Source organism: Xenopus laevis, chromosome 4L (assembly GCF_017654675.1).
Source record: "Xenopus laevis strain J_2021 chromosome 4L, Xenopus_laevis_v10.1, whole genome shotgun sequence".
NCBI classification, from domain to species: Eukaryota; Metazoa; Chordata; class Amphibia; order Anura; family Pipidae; genus Xenopus; species Xenopus laevis.
This window is the reverse complement of record NC_054377.1, coordinates 1,695,612-1,717,252: the sequence shown is the minus strand read 5'-3', so window position 1 is coordinate 1,717,252 and position 21,641 is coordinate 1,695,612. Positions and strand designations below refer to the sequence as shown.

At 43.7% G+C, this 21,641-nt stretch overlaps 1 protein-coding gene and 1 long non-coding RNA gene across 2 annotated transcripts in view; one reads left to right on the top strand and one right to left on the bottom strand.

Moving 5' to 3' along the window:
- Nucleotides 1–10,827, top strand: part of LOC108713442 (protein inscuteable homolog) — a 60,381-nt gene extending 49,554 nt beyond the window's left edge. Inside the window, exons 10-14 of the mRNA XM_041589675.1 lie at nt 248–426; nt 4,643–4,709; nt 5,876–6,031; nt 7,775–7,851; nt 9,925–10,827. Coding sequence (XP_041445609.1) covers nt 248–426; nt 4,643–4,709; nt 5,876–6,031; nt 7,775–7,851; nt 9,925–10,053 — 608 coding nt within the window. The 3' untranslated portion in view covers nt 10,054–10,827. The remainder of the gene's footprint in view (nt 1–247; nt 427–4,642; nt 4,710–5,875; nt 6,032–7,774; nt 7,852–9,924) is intronic.
- On the bottom strand, nt 10,800–13,718 carry LOC121402893. Its single transcript, XR_005966843.1, has 3 exons — nt 13,189–13,718; nt 12,170–12,260; nt 10,800–12,001 (listed from the first exon to the last, which is right to left on the bottom strand). It is a non-coding gene; the product is annotated as an uncharacterized LOC121402893 (long non-coding RNA).
- Nucleotides 13,719–21,641: the final 7,923 nt, after the last annotated feature.

The window sequence follows — 21,641 nt, the reverse complement described above, 5'->3', positions numbered from 1 at the left end:
GTGAGTATTGGTGGGGAATGGACTGCTGGTAGACCGGGACATCACCTGGTGGGCTGTAGACTGTAGGTTCTCTGGTGGGCCTGATGTTCCTTATTTGTCCACTAGGTGGCTCATGTTCAACTAAGAACATTGCCCTTGATGTTTCAGAACGGTGGGTCCAGTTGCACTAAAAAAAAACTTTATTATCAAGCAAAGCCAATATGATTGTGCTACAGAATCCAATCAGCTTCTTGTATCTGTCTCCCAGGACTTTGTAAAGAGGCTTCATGTGGGGAAGTCTGTCTACTGGCCTCAGCCGCGCTCGCCAACATCACCTTCTTCGATACGCTCGCCTGCGAGATGCTTCTTCAGATGAACGCCATGAAAATCCTGCTCAACGTCTGCACCGACAAACAGCGGATTGACACATCGTTTGCCAGAGACCAAGTGAGTGGAGCTTACACTCTACTGTAGATGGGTATAAAGCATGAAAGAGGCCTGAAGGTCTTACAGATAATGCCCCTATATTCAGAGAGGTGTTCATAAAAAGGGGCCTCAGATTACTACTCTTTAGTGTGGGGAGGAAAGGAGATCTCACCATCAGTATAGGAAGGGGTTCTTTACTGTAAGGGCAGTCAGGTTATGGGATTCCCTACCAAGAGAGGGAGAATGACTGATTCATTGGTGGGGAGGAAAGGAGCAGGGGCGCTCCGCCAATGAGGCGAGCTGAGCCGCTCGCCTCAGGCGGCAGCGCCAGACAGGATTCCTGCACCTTTAAGAGCCGAATTTCCGGTTTTTAAACCGGAAATTCGGCTGCGCTATTGCGAGAGAGCGCAATTGCGCTCTCCGCAATCGTGTTCCTGCCTCCCCTCGCCGACAGGTAAGTCGGTGCGGGGGGCGGCATTGCAGGAGCCGCCTCAGGCGGCTCCTTCCCCAGAAACGGCGCTGGAAAGGAGATCTCACCATCAGCATAGGAAGGGGTTCTTTACTGTAAGGGCAGTCAAGTTATGGGATTCCCTACCAAGAGAGGGGGAATGAGTGATTTATTGGTGGGGAGGAAAGGAGATCTCACCATCAGCATAGGAAGGGGTTCTTTACTGTAAGGGCAGTCAAGTTATGGGATTCCCTACCAAGAGAGGGGGAATGAGTGATTCATTGGTGGGGAGGAAAGGAGATCTCACCATCAGCATAGGAAGGGGTTCTTTACTGTAAGGACAGTCAGGTTATGGGATTCCCTACCAAAAGAGGGTAATGAGTGATTCATTGGTGGGGAGGAAAGGAGATCTCACCATCAGCATAGGAAGGGGTTCTTTACTGTAAGGGCAGTCAGGTTATGGGATTCCCTACCAAGAGAGGGGGAATGAGTGATTCATGTTGGGGAGGAAAGGAGATTTCACCATCAGTATAGGAAGGGGTTCTTTACTGTAAGGACAGTCAGGTTATGTGATTCCCTACCAAGAGAGGGGAATGAGTGATTCATTGGTGGGGAGGGAAGGAGATCTCACCATCAGCATAGGAAGGGGTTCTTAATTTTATGGGCAGTGAGGTTATGGGATTCCCTACCAAGAGAGGGGAATGAGTGATTCATTGGTGGGGAGGAAAGGAGATTTCACCATCAGCATAGGAAGGGGGTCTTTACTGTAAGGACAGTCAGGTTATGGGATTCCCTACCAAGAGAGGGGGAATGAGTGATTCATTGGTGGGGAGGAAAGGAGATCTCACCATCAGCATAGGAAGGGGATCTTTACTGTAAGGACAGTCAGGTTATGGGATTCCCTACCAAGAGAGGGGAATGAGTGATTCATTGGTGGGGAGGAAAGGAGATCTCACCATCAGCATAGGAAGGGGTTCTTTACTGTAAGGACAGTCAGGTAATGGGATTCCCAGGGGTTATGAATAATTTATTGATGGGTGGGGAACTGTTTCTACGGATACAGGGCAGATATTTGAATAAATTGTTAAGCAATATCATCAGTATTTGCCACTAGGGGGCGCTGTTGCATTATAGTCTATGGAATAAACTGTGTTTCTGCCCAACTTCTCAGACTTAAAGGGAACATACAAACTAAATTTCTCTTTAAAATACTTTGATGGAAACCTAAAACTCTCATTAACTAAAACTCCCCGTGACTTTATTTGTAATTGTAGGTGATTATAAAAAATGAAATGATCAACTCGTTATCCCTTTAATTATTTAATGTCCCTATTTGCTGCGCCGGCTCGTCTCCCCCGGTGATTATTAACCATTTCAGGGCCGTGTCTGAGTTTTTTCCATTGCGGAGACGAGAGACTGGGGAGTCTGAACGGCGGAAAATAAAAGGGCAAGTTAAGAGTCTGGAGTCAGGGGGGACCGGTTCCTACTTGTAACGCAGATCAGCCACTTTGGCTCAGGGAAGATAATGAAATCCTCAATCTCAGTCTCTCCCGGGGAGCCGCGCCGCACACGCTCTAATTACACGTCTGTAATTGGAAACATTTATGGGAACCGGCGCAATCACAGTTCTGTCTCTTTGCATGTGAAATTCGATATTTATATTGATGTATGCCCACCGTCATCAGCAGCCGAGAGATGCGCCTGAACTGTAATCACTCTGCCCCGCGCATCTGTTTAGGGCGATACCTTGTGGAATTGGGGGTCTCAGATCCTCAGACTAAATACTGTTTGTGTTTGTATCAAGCGCCGAGTTGCTCCAACACTCGCAGCTTTGTCAGGAGTCACAACACGTAGTTCCTCGTGCTCTTCCCTTGTGCCCACACTTTCCTTCCATAGATAAATGGGCCCAGATTCCCTATATATCCCTTTATATTAGGTACCGATCTAGTGAGAGCAGACAGTAACCCTTCCAACACTTTCCTCTTGTCTCTATATATTAGGTACCTATCTAGTGTTACCAATCCCTATTTCTGTAGGGAAATGAGAGAGAGCAGACAGTAACCCTTCCAACACTTTCCTCTTGTCTCTATATATTAGGTACCTATCTAGTGTTACCAATCCCTATTTCTGTAGGGAAATGAGAGAGAGCAGACAGTAACCCTTCCAACACTTTCCTCTTGTCTCTATATATTAGGTACCTATCTAGTGTTACCAATCCCTATTTCTGTAGGGAAATGAGAGAGAGCAGACAGTAACCCTTCCAACACTTTCCTCTTGTCTCTATATATTAGGTACCTATCTAGTACTACCAATCCCTATTTCTGTAGGGAAATGAGAGAGAGCAGACAGTAACCCTTCCAACACTTTCCTCTTGTCTCTATATATTAGGTACCTATCTAGTGTTACCAATCCCTATTTCTGTAGGGAAATGAGAGAGAGCAGACAGTAACCCTTCCAACACTTTCCTCTTGTCTCTATATATTAGGTACCTATCTAGTGTTACCAATCCCTATTTCTGTAGGGAAATGAGAGAGAGCAGACAGTAACCCTTCCAACACTTTCCTCTTGTCTCTATATATTAGGTACATATCTAGTGTTACCAATCCCTATTTCTGTAGGGAAATGAGAGAGAGCAGACATTAACCCTTCCAACACTTTCCTCTTGTCTCTATATATTAGGTACCTATCTAGTGTTACCAATCCCTATTTCTGTAGGGAAATGAGAGAGAGCAGACAGTAACCCTTCCAACACTTTCCTTTTGTCTCATTCTGTATAAACATTTGGCTCCCCCAGTGAATATGACTTTCTTGCCCTTTAATAATCAGCCATGGGAGTTCGGAGTGAGTCAGAACAGACCCATAACGACACTATTTACAGATTAGAAATAATTTCACGTTGAGATTTAAATGAACGGTAATTTCGTTTTTTACCTCCGTTAATTCCCCAAGTGGAAAGTGTTTGTTGCTAAACAAAGGTCCGAGCTGACACTTAATCCTCGCCATTTATTAACGCGCTGCCGCGGGCGGGGGATTCTGGCGGGAGGATAATCACGTATGTAAAACCCTCCCGTGACTGACAGGTCTGAGTCGATCACTCGCTGACAATAATTTATGGTTACGGGACTGAAGGTGCAAATTACTTCTCACTTACCTGCCCCCCTTCTCAGCGGTTCCCCAACCTGTAAAACAATCACTAATTAATCATTTAAAGGGTAAAAAGACTCTCGTCGTTGGCTACAATGTCTCCCATTGAGATTCCACTGAACTGGAAAACTCAGGGAAGGTCATTGTGTGAGACATAAGGAAGGATTGAGGTTTAAAACTTATAAACAGCTCAGATCTTATAGATGGTGACGGGCGAATAAATTCACAAAATTCAAGCAGAAATTCGGCGGCATAAAAAATTTTTGGACTCGCGTCCGAAAAGTCACTCCCCTATTAACACTATTCGGGCGCCCATTGACTTTAATGCTGGCGTCAAAATTGAGTTTCACTCATTTTTAGCGAATTTTTCACCATTTCGAGAATTTTTCGGGAAATTCACGAATTTTTCAGCGAAACAGGAGAAATTCGCCCATCGCTACTTATAGAGTCATTTGTATTTCACTCAAGCTTTGTGCTTATTATTTCATAGCGGCTTTGTAAGCGGCAATAGAAAGGTCAATACGTAAATAGCCATAAAGCAAGGCAGGACTGTTGTTTTGTCAGATAATGAAGGGTTAAGTTATTATCAGATAGATCAGATCTAAGTCACCGCTGACTCCGTTTCATGTTCTTTTGCCCCCACAGATTGTGACAATTCTGGCCAACCTGTCGGTTCTGGATCAGTGCGCCCCGGAATTTGTTCAAGGAAACGGTACGTTTCTCCCACGTTGTCCATATTGATCCCCCCCAGATATTACTGTTATTGCAGATTTCCCAGTGATACAAAAAGGATCATTAGAAAAAAATGACAGTTAGAAACAGGATGAAAAAAGATGTAATTAAAGATTATCCATTCATTCCTCATTCTCTGCACTGCTGCTTCTGACTCCTGATACAACTTCCCAATATCCATTCATTCCTCATTCTCACTGGGTTTATAGTTCTGTGTAACTGTCATTGTGTCTGTCCCTTTCTCTGCACTGCTGCTTCTGACTCCTGATACAACTTCCCAATATCCATTCATTCCTCATTCTCACTGGGTTTATAGTTCTGTGTAACTGTCATTGTGTCTGTCCCTTTCTCTTCTCTGCACTGCTGCCTCTGACTCCTGATACAACTTCCCAATATCCATTCATTCCTCATTCTCACTGGGTTTATAGTTCTGTGTAACTGTCATTGTGTCTGTTCCTTTCTCTTCTCTGCACTGCTGCTTCTGACTCCTGATACAACTTCCCAATATCCATTCATTCCTCATTCTCACTGGGTTTATAGTTCTGTGTAACTGTCATTGTGTCTGTCCCTTTCTCTTCTCTTCTCTGCACTGCTGCTTCTGACTCCTGATACAACTTCCCAATATCCATTGATTCCTCATTCTCACTGGGTTTATAGTTCTGTGTAACTGTCATTGTGTCTGTCCCTTTCTCTTCTCTGCACTGCTGCTTCTGACTCCTGATACAACTTCCCAATATCCATTCATTCCTCATTCTCACTGGGTTTATAGTTCTGTGTAACTGTCATTGTGTCTGTCCCTTTCTCTGCACTGCTGCTTCTGACTCCTGATACAACTTCCCAATATCCATTCATTCCTCATTCTCACTGGGTTTATAGTTCTGTGTAACTGTCATTGTGTCTGTCCCTTTCTCTGCACTGCTGCTTCTGACTCCTGATACAACTTCCCAATATCCATTCATTCCTCATTCTCACTGGGTTTGTAGTTCTGTGTCCGTCTTTCACCATCTGTACTGCAAATACCGACTGTTGAAACAATGTAGCAGAAGTCAAACTTGCATGCTTCTCAGCTGGCTTCTGCTACATTGTTTCAAGGGTCAGAACCAGCAGCACACATGTCAGTAATTAAACATTTCTTTATTTACCAAGGCGTCGCCACTCTGATGGAAATGCTGTCTGAGAAATCCGCTTCTGGGAGATTGTCGGAAATCTCATCCTGTGAGCGCGTCCAGCAGAAAGCCGCTGTCACCCTCGCCCGTCTGTGTCGGGATCCCGAGGTCGCCCGCTGTGCAATAAAACAGAATTGTGAGTTCCCAATAGTGCAAATATTGAATGTGTTTTAGCCTAACTCCATTGAGATCAGTGCTGCCATCAGGAGGCTACAGTGGGTATTGCTGTCACACAAGCACAATTCATAGGTCATAAAAGGGGCGGGACTTATGAGTAGGCGGGGTTTAGATGCATAGTGGGCAGAGTTTTGGCATCACTTGGGAGCATAAGGATAATATTCTTTTGTAGGGATGCACAAAATCCAGGATTCGGTTAGGGATTCTGCCAAGATTCTGCCGTTTTCAGCAGGATTTGGATTCGGCCGAATCCTTGTGGCTGGCCGAGCCGAATCCGAATCCTAATTAGCATATGTAAATTAGGGGCAGGTTGGGAAATCACGTGACTCTTCGTAACAAAAGAAGATTTTCTTCCACTTTTTCCTGTCCTCTCCTTAATTTGCATATGCAAATTAGGATTTGGTTCGGTATTCGGCCGAATCTTTCACGATAGATTCGGGGATTCGGCTGAATCCCAAATAGTGGATTCAGTGCATCCGTAGTCTTTTATTTTATTTTTTTAAAAGAACATTATTTTTCTTCTCTATAAATAGGCAATTGTATTTCACAAAATATGAAATTTCACAAATGAAACAAATTAAAATTCAGAATTGAATTTAGAGCTTTATAAATTAAAAAAAAATTTCAAGTTTAAACATTTTCTCAACTCCACACCTTGCAAAGAAAAAAAAAAAAATTTTGGTGGGGAAAATATATGAAAAAGTTCAAAATTTCATAGTGATAAAATTCACTTTTTTGTAAGATGGAACATTTTTTGCTTCTCTATAAAATAAGCAATAATGTTTCTCAAAAGCAATCAAATTCAATTGAAATCAAATTTAGAATTTAGATTTTCAAAAGTTTTCACATTTTATCTAAATCAAACAATTATGGGGGGATATGGGAAAAAAAGATTTTATTTGTAAATTTTCTAAGAATATTTTTTTCCAGGTGCTTTATAATTGGGCAATTCTAATTGACAACAAAAAAAAAAGTCAAATTGCACCTATTTCCAAGATTTTAAAGATTTAAATATTTTCAAACCTGGTGATAAAAAAGTCGAATTGAATTAAAACTGAATTTGTAGCTTTATTTTAAAATCAAGTAGAAATTGTCTAATTCTTACATTTTTTAAAAGTTGATGATGTTGGGAAATAATTTTCAGTGAAATAGTAAAAAAGTTGCCAAAGCTACAATTGTGCAAGAATCCCAAACTACTTGTTTTTTATCTAAAAAAAAAACCAAAAAACATTTTCGATGATTTTTTTTTTATAGTTGTCCCCACCCCCATTTGGTAACAAGCCCCTCCTTTCCCTCAGTGCCGCCTGTGCTCTCAGGCCAGACAGAAATGGAGTCCTTAACCCAAGGGTGAGAGTCATACACCAAATGAATCAGCCAATAGTCTGTGACTCCCGGGACTTCATACAATTTGATCAAATGTCGGTTTCCCAGCAAGGGATTAAAGGGAAAGTAAACAACGACCACAGATCAGGAATAAACGGATTATGTTATATTAGGATAATTAAGGTAATTAAATAAGAGTCTTTGTGTTTCACTGCAAAAAGCAGTGAATTAGAATAACACAGGTAATTAGTTTGGCCTTATCTGCATTAATTATACAGTAAAAGAGATGGGCCTTTCCCATTCACTTACTGACTTTGGATACTGGACCCCGTCGGGGGGCTGCTCTCATAGACTTTGATATTTCTCTGTCCCCCCGCAGGTATCCCCCGGCTCATCCAACTTTGCCGTTCGCCAGAGCAGAGACATAACAGCGACGCCGTCCTCGTTGCCTGTCTGGTCAGTTAATGACTCTGAGAAATGATCATGATCCTTGTTCTCCTTCTTCTTCATCATCATCATCATTTATGTAGTGTATAGAACACCAGCAAGTTACAGAGCAGAATAATAATATAGGAAACACTGGGGTCTTACACAATGAAAAACAAGGATTGGGGAAATGGAACCTTCATCTCATTCCATGAAATTCATCATCTTTTTTCCAACCGCGGCGACTGTTGGGGAGATTCCTTCCATGTAAAACTTACTAATAATGAATTTACTCTTTATTGTCCCTTTTCCCTCTCTATAAACGACTAAAATCCCCCTGGAAACAATATTGGGACAAACCATAAAAGAGGTTTTATTGGCTGAACCCTGTAGGGCCATTTCCTCGGTCAGTTTGATTTACTGAGGGGCAGTGAATTGTTATTTGCTAAATTCCCTCCCCAGCAATAACCTCACAGTCTTATTCACTCAGTTAATTATTGGCCGTCCTTCCAATTTACCTGATCTCTCAACTGTTACACTGAGAATGTGTCCAGGCTGAACAATTTGCCTCCCAAACTCACTTCATTAGAGACGAAGATCATTATAAACAGAATCAACTCCAGAGCCGAGTTACTAAGGGAAAGGTTGCTGGGCTCCTAAATATAACTGTACAGAACTTACCCACAGAGGGGAAACTGAGGGGCAGACACTAGAAAAATGGGGTGAAAAGGAGAAGAATAAAAAATAGGGGAAATGTAAAAGAAAGCATAAGAGAAGGAAAAAAAAGAGAGAAAAGAGGGTTAGGTGGTAGAGAGTCAAATGGGGGAGAGGAGAAATATAGAAGGGGAGAGAAGAGGGAGGATGGGGGAGAGTAAGGCCAAACAGTTGGGGGAGAAAAGGAAAGGAGAGGGGATGAGAGACAGAAGGAGAGAAGGGAAAGGGGGTTAGGGAGTAGAGAGAGAAATGGGGGAGAGGAGAAATATAGAAGGGGAGAGAAGAGGGAGGATGGGGGAGAGTAAGGCCAAACAGTTGGGGAGTAAAAGGAAAGGAGAAGGGATGAGAGACAGAAGGAGAGAAGGGAAAGGGGGTTAGGGAGTAGAGAGACAAATGGGGGAGAGGAGAAATATAGAAGGGGAGAGAAGAGGGAGGATGGGGGAGAGTAAGGCCAAACAGTTGGGGAGAAAAGGAAAGGAGAGGGGATGAGAGACAGAAGGAGAGAAGGGAAAGGGGGTTAGGGAGTAGAGAGACAAATGGGGGAGAGGAGAAATATAGAAGGGGCGAGAAGAGGGAGGATGGGGGAGAGTAAGGCCAAACAGTTGGGGGAGAAAAGGAAAGGAGAGGGGATGAGAGACAGAAGGAGAGAAGGGAAAGGGGGTTAGGGAGTAGAGAGACAAATGGGGGAAAGGAGAAATATAGAAGAGGAGAGAGAAGAGGGAGGATGGGGAGAGTAAGGCCAAACAGTTGGAGGAGAAAAGGAAAGGAGAGGGGATGAGAGACAGAAGGAGAGAAGGGAAAGGGGGTTAGGGAGTAGAGAGACAAATGGGGAGAGGAGAAATATAGAAGGGGAGAGAAGAGGGAGGATGGGGGAGAGTAAGGCCAAACAGTTGGGGGAGAAAAGGAAAGGAGAGGGGATGAGAGACAGAAGGAGAGAAGGGAAAGGGGGTTAGGGAGTAGAGAGACAAATGTAGAGGAGAAATATAGAAGGGGAGAGAAGAGGGAGGATAGGGGAGAGTAAGGCCAAACAGTTGGGTATAGTAATATGATGAGAGGTAAGTGGGGAGAAGCAAATACAACATAACAAGCCAACAGGGAGACAGAAAGAGAATGTGATTATTAGGGAAAAGGGAAGGGGAGTGGGACCTGTGCCTCATGACATTACAGCCCAACAGAAACAAGAGAGTCAGAGGAGAGACTTTGCTGCAGGAGAGGAGATTGGAAGAGTCAGTTCTTAGAGTAACACTGCGCTGCTGTATATGTATTGATACCCACATCCTTGTACTTGCAAGGAATTCATTGTATAGTTCCCATGTGACTCTTCTTCACTCACTTAAGTTCTCCCAGTATTATTATTATTATTATTATTAATTGAAGTTTTCTCTGCAGGCTGCTCTGCGGAGACTGGCGACCATGTGCCCTGAGGGTCTAGAAGATTCCGATTTCAAACAACTGGTGAAGCCACGACTTGTTGATTCTTTCCTTCTCTGCTCAAACATGGAGGAGAGCTTCGTATAGGAGAAAGCCGGCGGGTTCCCATATCACTTGCACTAAGGAGAATATTCTGTAATGAATTCAATGGCGTCGGTGCCGGGAGAAGGACCGGACATCATTGCCGGGTGCCACCCAAGTGTCTCATTTGTACCACACACTTTTATATCAACTTTATATTGGTTTTTATGGGTTTCATTTTGATCTGGAAACATTTTATACTAAGAACAAAAACTTTGGGGTGAGGTTGAGTGTCATGGCCAACGTTGGCTCAAGGTCTATTCTTGCCCCATTCTTTACTTTCCCTTTAATTCCCATTTTGTTCTTGATGAACTGTGCTTAGTACAAGGGACTCATGCTTAGGGAAATGCCTAAAATTCACATGGGGTGTAGAAATCCCATTATAACTGATAAAGTTGGGGTAACGCTGTCTGGATCCTGGTCCAGTTGAGCAGACACTGGATATAAGTCAAACGGACCTTACAAATCTGCATTAGGCTATTAATCATCATTGTATTATAGTGGTGCTATTGGTACCTACCCATGTCCTCACCTCTTGGACTCCAGGCTCTCTGCACAAAACTCTCCTTCACATTTCCACCAGAGGGCAGCACGTAAGGCTTTGAGATAAGACTGGTGCTTTATTAAGAAAATAATTCAATATAATAAGAACTTTACAATAATCCGCATATCACAGGTTGGGAAGCAGAAAGGATTTACAGTAAATAAATTGACGTTCCTTCAGCAAAGAGGGAAATCCTGGATTCTCAGAAATATAACTAAAATAATGACTCATTTTGATTGATTTTGTGTATTATGTACAACGGGGCTGTCATTTTGGGGCAGAGGGGTAGGGGTACTGTGAGTAGACAAGTCCAGATACAAATAGTTCAGATTTGGAAGAGTGGGTGGGATTTAGAAAGCGTTTGGGTGTGGTCAGGGCAGATCATGGGAGTGGTCAATTTAGACCACAATGTTCCAACATCTAGTGGGAACCTTCACAGAAGAGTAGGGGCAGTTATAGCAGCAAAGGGAGGGGCAGTTTCATATTAATACCCTTACGTTGGGAAGGAGATACCACACAGGGGTCCCCATACTTTTCGTCATGTAGGGTAAACACACTGTATACAACTTTAATCCAGATGGCAATATCTGATTTAGTGGGAAACAAGACATCTTCAAATTCTACATTGTGAGGGGATACATGATAAAAGAAACACCTTAGGACCCCCTTAAAATTACAAGCAATGTTATAAACAGGAGGGTTGATATCTACAGGAAACCATTTCATTATAATGTGGATCACTAGCAGGTCTGTTGAGTCCAATGCCAACTCAATGGAAGGTTCATCTGTGGCTGGTGGGGAGATATGTTCCATCATGTTCTCATCAGGTTCTAAGATTGCTTTGCCTCCATTGTTAAATGCTGGATTTTTTGAGGTTGAGGATTAGACACCACACGACTCTACTTCTCTCGGCTGAGATGTTCCTCAAAGGAACCAGTAGACGTGTTGATCCTTATCAGGGATTGCCTCAAGGCCTTGATGTCTCTGTTGATATCAGAGCACTCAATCATGGCGGATCTCTGGAACACTTTGATAATCTCGGTATTCCTTTTCTCTTCTCCGCGGTTCACCACCCGTGCCCACCGAAGAGCCGATGTGTCCTCCACTTTCTTTGTTGAGATCTTCTTCACCTTTGGTGGATTCATCTCTGTCTCCTTTGAATTCTGCTCGGAATGTCTATCAGCTGTCGTGCCTGGGTCCCTCTGTAGTTATGAAGGATGGGGGAGGGGATGTTATTTCTCGTTCCTGAAGTATCTTCTCAATGACCATAGAAGTTAATCATTTTCTGCTTCCTTCAGAGTCCGATGATCGCATTGTCCCTCCCCCAGCAACTGCTTCATTGAGAACCAGAACATTCATTTCATTCTTTACGCCCCATCTTAGAAAGATTCTTGACCTCGTTTCCAAATTCTAGAAATGAGATGAAATGTTGTTTTGTTGTTAAATCTCCAAAATGTTCTATTAATAGTCATTTCAGATTGACGTCTCCTCATCAACCTCATCCAACTTATTAACTGCTCTAAGAGAAATCCCATGGAAATAGGAGGCAATTAGATTTGATTAACAGAAATGGTTCACCTGCCGGATGTTGTCGCCGCTGAAGTTGTGGGGGTTCAGCGCAGAACAGATTTATCAGCTTCAACGTCTTTATGGGTTGCTATCTGGTCTCCTTGGGAATTTTTGGGGAGACAAGGGGAAATGCAACAAAAAGAGGATGAGGAGGGTCATGGTAAAGAAAATTATCGAGGGGCAGCATATGCCTGGTGATGTCTCCAAAGCATTTGTGATATGTGCAATGATGTCACCAGGGGGCCACAGATTATTAATACCCCCGCCCCCCTGCCCATAAGCTCCACCTGCCTTCCATTGTCAGCCCGAACCTTCACCACTCACAGGTAAACCATTAGTGAAGCTTGGGCTGAAATCTGTAGAATCAGTGGGTTGGGCAGTTCAGCCATCTTTTTGGGTGGGTTGTGGGTGTCTGTCCGTGCAGATGTAGTTAAACTACAACACCACAACTTAATTTCGGGTTCTACTTTCCGTGATCCTGAGGGTCAGAACATTATTAGATTCTAATCTCCTGCCTGCGACTGCTGTGCCTGACAAGTAATCTGCTCTAGTGCCCCCAATGCACCCACTTTTAGACCCCCAGTCTCAGTGCCCCCCCCCATATACAAATAGGCAGATGTTTCTCCCTCATTTTGGGTTTCCCAAAGGACCTGCCGCAGCGCAGACTCATCTCTGAACTGTTACATGCGGGAAAGATGATTTCTGTGACATGAGGGACCCCACATTATACCCCCCCAAATAATCCGAACGCCAAACACTCTCCTAATTAGCCAATCACGTTATCTATAGTGATGGGCAAATTTATTCGGCAGGCCGCGAAAATTCGCCGGCCTCACGATTTAGACGCCGGGGTCAAAGTTTTTCCGAAGGCCATTGTGTTGCAGTGGAAGTGGAGGCAGGTGAGATGGAGGCCCAGGCCCCTGCCAAACAAACTGCAGAGAAAAAGACTGCTGGAGGCAGAAAGTCTGAGCCATCAGAAACCAGAAGAAGTGGAAGAAACACCCAGAGGCAAAAGAAAGTGAACTTACCCCGGGAGCAGCTGAGGAGGAAACTCGTACCTTGCGTTCTGGTGCGGTGAGTACTAAATCCCCTCTTCCCAAAAGCAGAAAACACCAGCACTCTGCATCTCTGGGGGCTTCACCTTCTGGTGTTACAGTGAGGGCTGAAGCCAGACTGGATGCTAAAGGCACATGTCATGGGGAACCACAGGGTGGAGGCGTGTCTGTGCATGAACTACAACTCCCATCATCCCCTGTAAACATCTCTTCTGGCAGCCAAATAAGTCAGACTGGGGGTGATGAATATGTGGTGCCAGAAACACCCCTTGAAGACTGTGCTGCAGGGAAAAGTCCAGCTGGAAAGGGAGAAGCTGCTATTTTGTCCCAAACTGTCAGATCTGGGGCTGCTGAGGTTTCACAGGCCGGGGAATCCACTGCTCAGGATCCTGCAGGTAACGAGACACCTGAACCCAACTCTCATCTTAACCCTTCACCTGCCCAACTGACTGCAGCCACTAGAGGGAATCAGGGAAGTTCAGCTGTTGCTGCTGGGAATGTGATGCCTGATACAGACAATGAGGCTGAGGATTCCGAGGGGGAGCAGAAATCCGTAGACAAAACTGCGTTAAACTGGTGTGGGAAGGAAAGAAAGAGGAGGCTCCTAGTAGAACCTATATATTAAGACACTGCTGGAAAGGTCTGCCAAGTTTAAGGCCCGTGAAATGGAGGCCTGCATTGTCCAGTCCCCTACAGAATGGGATGTCAGCTTTAAAATACCACAGGGACTGGATGCATTTTGGCGCCTTTTTGACACCCTTAAAAATCAGCCAGAATGGAAAAATGTTGATGCCGTTCCAGTCTCCAGACCTGAGACAAAAACTGTCACTATCATTGTCAGAAATGAAGGGGTGCCAGTTAATGATGTGGCGTTGTGGCTGCAGCGTCAGTGCACCCAGAGGGAAGATGTGTTGGAGCAGGAGGAAGATCAGCTGATTGTTGCAGTTCAGGAGATAGAGCAGCAGGACAGGGTGGAGAAAAACCACAGACAGGAGGCTGCAAAGGCCAATCAGACCCAGCAGAGAGACCCTGGGAAACATCAGAGCAATGAGGGCAAGAAGGCACAAAGTCAGGAAGGGAGCTCTAATGATCAGGGACTTGATGTTCAGAGACCACAGGCAGGCCCATCATTGGCTAAAACAGGCCCGTCAAAGGCTGTAATTCCCCCAAAAGCCCCTGATCCCAAACAGCAATCAGCTACATCAAGGGCAACACCCCAGCAATCTCAGGAATCCAGCCTGAGCCCTGCACCCACCTTGCAGGAACATTCACCCAAAAAAAAGAAGAAAAAAAAAGGATAAATCAGACAGTGAGCAGAGAGACACCCATAGCCCTGAGGAAGGGGGCTGGCAGTTTGTTAAGACCTCAGGTAAAGGAAAGAAGTCCCCTGGAATCATGGCTTTCAGCCCACAAACATCCAATCGATATGCCCAGCTGCAGGTGAAGGCGATGATTTGAATCTTGATGATTCTTGGGGTCTAATATGGAGACAGAGTTTCAGAGAACAGATAAAGAACTTTCTCTAGAACAGTTAGTGCAGCATTCATCTCCCATTAGTCAGTCAACACCTATGGGTAATGGGACCATATCAGATGATGTGGTGTGTAGTGAAGCCTTGAAGTGGTTGGACCCACTATGGCCTCTTTAGAAGAGGTTCAACATGTCCTGGCATCGCCGATATGGTTATCTCTCAGCCTGAGATGGATCCAACCACAGAGGACGAGATGGTCCCTCTTGGGGATGAGGACTCTATACCATCAGGGGTCCAGATCAAGAGGTTTGGAGAGGGGGTATGTGAAGATGAAAGAGAAGGAAAAAAAGCCAAATTAAAAAACCAACATGGCTACGGTACCAGTTAGGATTTACACCTCTGTCTGTAGCATCTGCTCGCCCAGGGCTAGATTTCTGGCCTTCTCTAGTCTCTCATCATCAGATGGAGACATTTTGGAGACTCGATTGACCACCAGGGCTGACACGCGGAAGGCGACTTCTGAATGGTGTCATGGGCCTTCTGTCTGGTCAATAGCGGCTGAGCCATGCGGTGGTGTAGGGGTGCTGTTCAGAGCATTAAATGTTGTCATTCATCATCTTATTGAGATCCAGGTTCAGCGTTCCTTCAGGATGCGCCTTCAGAGCGAGATTGATAGGGTTGACTTTTATGACTCTGTGTCATTGTGGTGGGAGGATGCCAAGGAGTCATTCCGAAATCTCTTCAGAAAGCTATCTGTACGTAGGGAGGGGGAGAAATACAAAAGATACCTGTCCCTACGAAAGAAGTTGGAGGCCTGTATTTCGGACGGGGTGGATGGGACAAAGTTGAACCAGCTGAAGGCCGAGATCAGGCGGCATCAGTACAGCCGTTACAGATCTTTGGTTCTGGAGAGGGATTAAGGCAATTTTCACTCACCGGACCCTTTTCAGAATTATCGAGAATCTGTGGCCAGGAAGTTAGTAACAAGCCTCATGGACACCCAGGGTAAGTTGCAGACTACCAGGGAGGGCATCCTGGGTGTTGTGAGGTCTTGGATTGGCTGACTGACTACTTCGAGGTGACCCGGGGTCTAATTTGGACTTTTCCCCTTTGGAAGCAGAAATAACAGAGGCCGAGGTAAGAGCAGCTATTGACAGCCTTCATAAAAAGAAGACTTTCAAAGAAGAGTTGGCCCCGGTCCTTGTGGAGGTCTTTAGAGACAGCCTGGCTGAGGGCGTCTTGAACCCCTCCATGAGGATTTCTTCTTTGATCCTGCTTTCAAAAGGTAAGGACCCGGAGCATATTGAGAACTGGAGGCACGTTCTCAGGTACGTTCTCAGGCACATTATTGTCAGGCTTTCAATTCGGCACGGTGAAAGGGCGGAGCATCTTTGGGGCTCTTCTTACTATCAGGGAGACCTTAGAAGAAGGCAAAGCTCAGAGCAAGGGCTGCAAATGATTCTTTGTTACTCATATATTTCTGGAAGAGGGTTGTGGAGTTTGGATATTGTTTTTGTGTTGCGTGGTATAAAGGCCATATGGACACAAACAAGACTTTGCAAGTCTGGCCTTGTGAATTGGTGGTTTGGACTGTTGCCTATGGAAAGAGTGATGGACTCTGCGGGCAGGACGGTGTATGGGTGGGTTTGTTGAATTTTTTATTTGCTGATGTTTTGTTTGCATTAATATAAGTGTATTTTTATAATAAAAATCTCTATATATTAGGTACCTATCTGGTTCTACCAGTCCCTATTTCTGTAGGGAAATGAGAGAGAGCAGGCAGTAACCCTTCCAACACTTTCCTCTTGTCTCTATATATTAGGTACCTATCTAGTGTTACCAATCCCTATTTCTGTAGGGAAATGAGAGAGAGCAGACAGTAACCCTTCCAACACTTTCCTCTTGTCTCTATATATTAGGTACCTATCTAGTGTTACCAATCCCTATTTCTGTAGGGAAATGAGAGAGAGCAGACAGTAACCCTTCCAACACTTTCCTCTTGTCTCTATATATTAGGTACCTATCTAGTGTTACCAATCCCTATTTCTGTAGGGAAATGAGAGAGAGCAGACAGTAACCCTTCCAACACTTTCCTCTTGTCTCTATATATTAGGTACCTATCTAGTGTTACCAATCCCTATTTCTGTAGGGAAATGAGAGAGAGCAGACAGTAACCCTTCCAACACTTTCCTCTTGTCTCTATATATTAAGTACCTATCTAGTGTTACCAATCCCTATTTCTGTAGGGAAATGAGAGAGAGCAGACAGTAACCCTTCCAACACTTTCCTCTTGTCTCTATATATTAGGTACCTATCTAGTGTTACCAATCCCTATTTCTGTAGGGAGCAGAGCAGCCACTGATTTGATACAATGGCAAATGGAACAGAGAGGTAGGTGGGCATGTGCTGAGTTCCACATATAATTGCTGTTATTACTACATTCAATGCTGATGCAGAACACCTTGCAGAGCGTTACTCACGTTGCAGAGGAAGCAGAATTCTGGAATTGGCTCAATCGATTGAAAGCTTTTATATTAAAATGCTCCAAAAAGCACCAAACTGTTCGGAAATGGAAGTACAGAAGGGGGCGACTGGAATGCTGCTAATTGCTTCTCTTGCCCCCTCTGTTCCAAAATAAATCCCCTTCGTTTATTCTGTTTCTGGACATTTCTGTGCCTGACCAGCAGATGTCGCTCAAGCCTTTATAATAAACTCTGTAATGTTGAGTTCTCCTAGAAGTGCGCTCCATTTGGTGTCAGGTTAATATATATCAATATCTAATTAAATACTAAGATTTTCCCTGCAAAGCCATAAACTGATTAGAATCAAATGCTTTGTGTTTTGAGAGGGTGAAGCGGAACATATGAAATAGGAGCCACTGTGTCCGATGAATGATGTGCAGCTGCCCAAATTGAATATCTTACCTCAGGTGTAGGATGGGTTGTATCAGCCCAATGCATGGGATTCACACACCCTTTGAACAAGTACTGATCCAATTTGCCCCAAGCTGCCATCAGACTCTTATAATCCCACCCACTGCTTGAGTCACAGACTTCTAGCCCCTAACCCTGTAAGCTTTTATCATTATTGTGGTGTTTATACAAAGGGCCTGTAGGTTTCACTGTGCACAAGAGTTATACTGTGTATAAAGTACTCTAGACTGGTTTAAAGTATTAGAGTTGAAGTGTAATGGCTGCATGAACCTGCTAATAAAGCACTTTTATACTCTACTCATCCTCGGCTACCAAAACATAACAATTATCTTCTAGCTCTATCCACTACTTGAGTCACAAACTCCCAGCCTTTCCCCCTGTAAGCTTCCATCAGAGTCTGCTAATTAAACCCACTGCTTGAGTCACAAACTCATACCCCCTACCCTTGTAAGCTTCCTTTAGAGTCTTCTAGTCCCACCCACTGCTTGAGTCAAAGACTCATACCTCCTACCCTTTTAAGCTTCCTTTAGGGTGTTCTAGTCAAACCCACTGCTTGAGTCACAGACTGCAAGCCCCTCCCCCTGTAAGCTTCCTTTAGAATCTTCTAGACCCACCCACTACTTGAGTCACAGACTCCCAGACCCTACCCCTGTAAGCTTCCATCAGAGTATTTCAGTCCCACCCACTGCTTGAGTCACAGACTCCAAGACCCTACCCCTATAAGCTTCCATCAGAGTCTTCTAGTCCCGCCCATTACTTGAGTCACAGACTCCAAGCCCTTTCCCCTGTAAGCTTTCATCAGAGTGTTGTAGTCCCACCCACTACTTGAGCCACAGACTCCCAGCTCCTCCCCCTGTAAGCTACTATCAGAACAAAGTGAGACAACATTGAAGAGCAGCCAAGGGCAAGTAGACCTGATGACATGACATGCCACTTGTAAAGAAATGGACCCATGAGACAAGGCCACTGGCAGGGCACTCATATATATGTATATATATCTGCACTCAATCACTCACATTGCACTAATTACTCACAGTCATTACACATTCCATATTCATCTCTTTGATGAGGAATAATAACGAGTGAAACAATCATTATGATAATAGGGACGAGCGCTAAGTAGGTCACTGCATTGTGTGAGAGTCCCGGCACCACGGCGTACAAGTTGCGTTCATTAAAGTTTAACAGTTCTACTTGCCCGGCCGGGAGGGAAGCGATCGCACAAACGAAGCTCAGAATGTACATTCACTGGGGAGGTTCCGCCTCGAAACAGACCAGCAATTGAACATGCTAATTGCCCCGGCTCTGGTGCACTCGGGGAATTGCCGCGTTTCATGCAGAGATAATAACATTAATTTTTAAACAAAGAGGCCCTACAAATAATATCTACTCTCTGGGGCCACCCACATCAAAGCCCCCGGACAAGGATCTGGGATTTTGGGGGGACTGGGGCAGAAAGTGGGATATCAGGGTGGGGGGGGCTGCTCCTGTCTGTTCTGGAATTAAATACAACAGGAGCCTGTCATTTTATTCATTATTGTGATGCTGTGTTTGATTGGACGGTACCAGTGGGTCAGTCAGATTACAGGTCTAGAGGCCCTGGCATTCCAAATACAGAGAAGCCCAAACAGCCCCCCACCAGCCCACTAAATAGTGACTTTCTATGGCATCTTACAGCAGCCCCTCTGGAATTTTCCAGAACCCACAGACTGGGCCTGAGTCAGAATCCTTATCATGATGGGCCTCTAATTAGGGTACTGGCTCCATACTTCCCTGCCAGAAACAGGGTCCAGAATTTGTGACCTTTCAACAATAAATTGCTGAGTTTTAGCCCAATAATAACTGACAGTTTGTGATGGTTTGTTTTTGCAGAGTTGCTACAATCGAGGCTTAATGTAACTAACAGAGGATGATGGGAAATGTAGTTGTGTAACAGGTGGACTGGCTCTGTTTCCAAGGGCCTAAACCCATTCGGAACCAGGGGGATTCAACACTTGGAAACAGGTTTCCACAAAATAAAATGATTTTGGATTAGATGAAAAGGAAGAAATCAGGTGGAATTTTCTCGCACTGCCCGTCTCCATGTTGGAATGTGGGTGGAGCAGGTCTCCTGCAATAAGGAGAGAGACTGCACCCAAGATTTAGGCCAGGATTAGGATTTATTTGGTAATGAAATTCTCTGCCCGTTCTGCCCCCCAATCTTTGCACCCTAACCCCAGCCTGGTTACATGGGCCCAAATGGCATCAAGCTTCTCGGCACATGGGTGCTCTCAGGGCACTTGTGTTCTATCGGTCAGTTTGTAGGGCTCCACACTGTCTACTTGATACTTCTGCAGAATCTCCAGATCAATTGTTAATGAATAGATAGATGATAGATTTTGCACCCCTCTCCACCCCCCAAAAAAGTTTTACAAATTAAAAATATAAAGAAAGCTGAAAAAACAATATTACGGGTTGGACACAGTAACTACTTGCTAATAAAGATGTTCCAGGGAAGGGCTGAGGAAATAAATAAATAAAGCAAATTGAAATAAAAATCTCCAGTACAACGTCTTCATCTGATGAGCGCGCGCACTCCCCGACGGCACCACTAGGTGGCAGCGCAACACAATTCTGAATCGGGGGGGGCATTTCGGCACATTTTTATGCCAACTTTACATGCAGCTTTCTGGGAATTGGTTTAATTTCTCTCTCCAGCGCTCATGAGTTTGTACTTACATTGTTGCTCAAATCCCCTGCTTTGATTTGGGCCCATTTCTTAAATGCCGTCTCTCATATAGGGGGGTTCACACCAGCCCCCCATTTCATCCTTGTACTAACACTCCTGAAACCTGAACCACAGTCTCGTGAATGTATGTATTCATGTATAAAATAATTTGAAACAAAAACATTCAAGCTGATAGACCCTATATTTTTTCAATGTATTAGTTTGGCCAATGGCGGGCGTAACCTGGTGTATTACTTTAGCGTAAGCCTGGATACAGTTGCTTTGTATTATTTTCTTTCCATACACAACACAAACAATGTTTCATTATTAATACACTCCTCTCTTACACTTTACAAGTATCTACCGGCAACATCACATGACATGTACTAGCTGTAACATTTTCTTCAATGTATATTTTTAATTAACAATTATTTTTTTTACATTTTTTAAGGGCTGCCAAAGTGATTATTGATTGTCTGGGGGTCCCAGCAGCGACGTCCCCATTCATAGGACACAGCACCTCTTTCTAATCAGCTCACAATCCTGCAATGATGTTTGGCAAGAAAAATAAGTAAATATTTGGTGAATAAATCTCATTTCACCATCCCTCTCTATTTTTTCTTTTTTTAAATTGTTTTTTATTTTATTATCAAATATAATATACTTTTATTTATTTTATATATTTAAATATTTATTTTTCATTTTTATTTTATTTTTATCAATTTTTTTTTACATTTTAATTCATTGTCTTGATTTATAGTTTTTAGTTTAAAATCTGTATTTATTTTATTTTTTTCACTATCTTGATTTATTGTTTTTATTTTACTATTTTTATTTAATATTGCCAGGCCTCTGGTCATGATGGAGGAGAAAAAAAAATCATTATTTCCTATGGAGGGACATTTCATGTTTTCCACAACTTTTAACCTCATAAAATAATTTTGACATTTGAGCATCTCAGAATTTATATAAAGGGTAAAATCATCAGAATTATAAAAAATGAACATTTTCAATATTTCGGGATCTGACAGCTCGCAGTATTATTCTAGGTAATGATTCCCATCAGTCCTTGCACCAGTCCAGCTTACACTCACTGTGATACACAAACACACACTTTACGCTTCTTGCTGCCAAATTGAAATGTGATTTTCGAGAAGGTTTTCTTAATCCGCCTCGTCCTGTTAGTTGATGTTTTGTCCAATTTCTCTCCACATCTAAAGACAATTTTAAAAGGTCCAGCGAGGAGGGAAAACACCGCTTTATACTTCAAATCTGTTTTGATTTTTTTGTTTTTAAATTTGTTTTGGCTACAGAC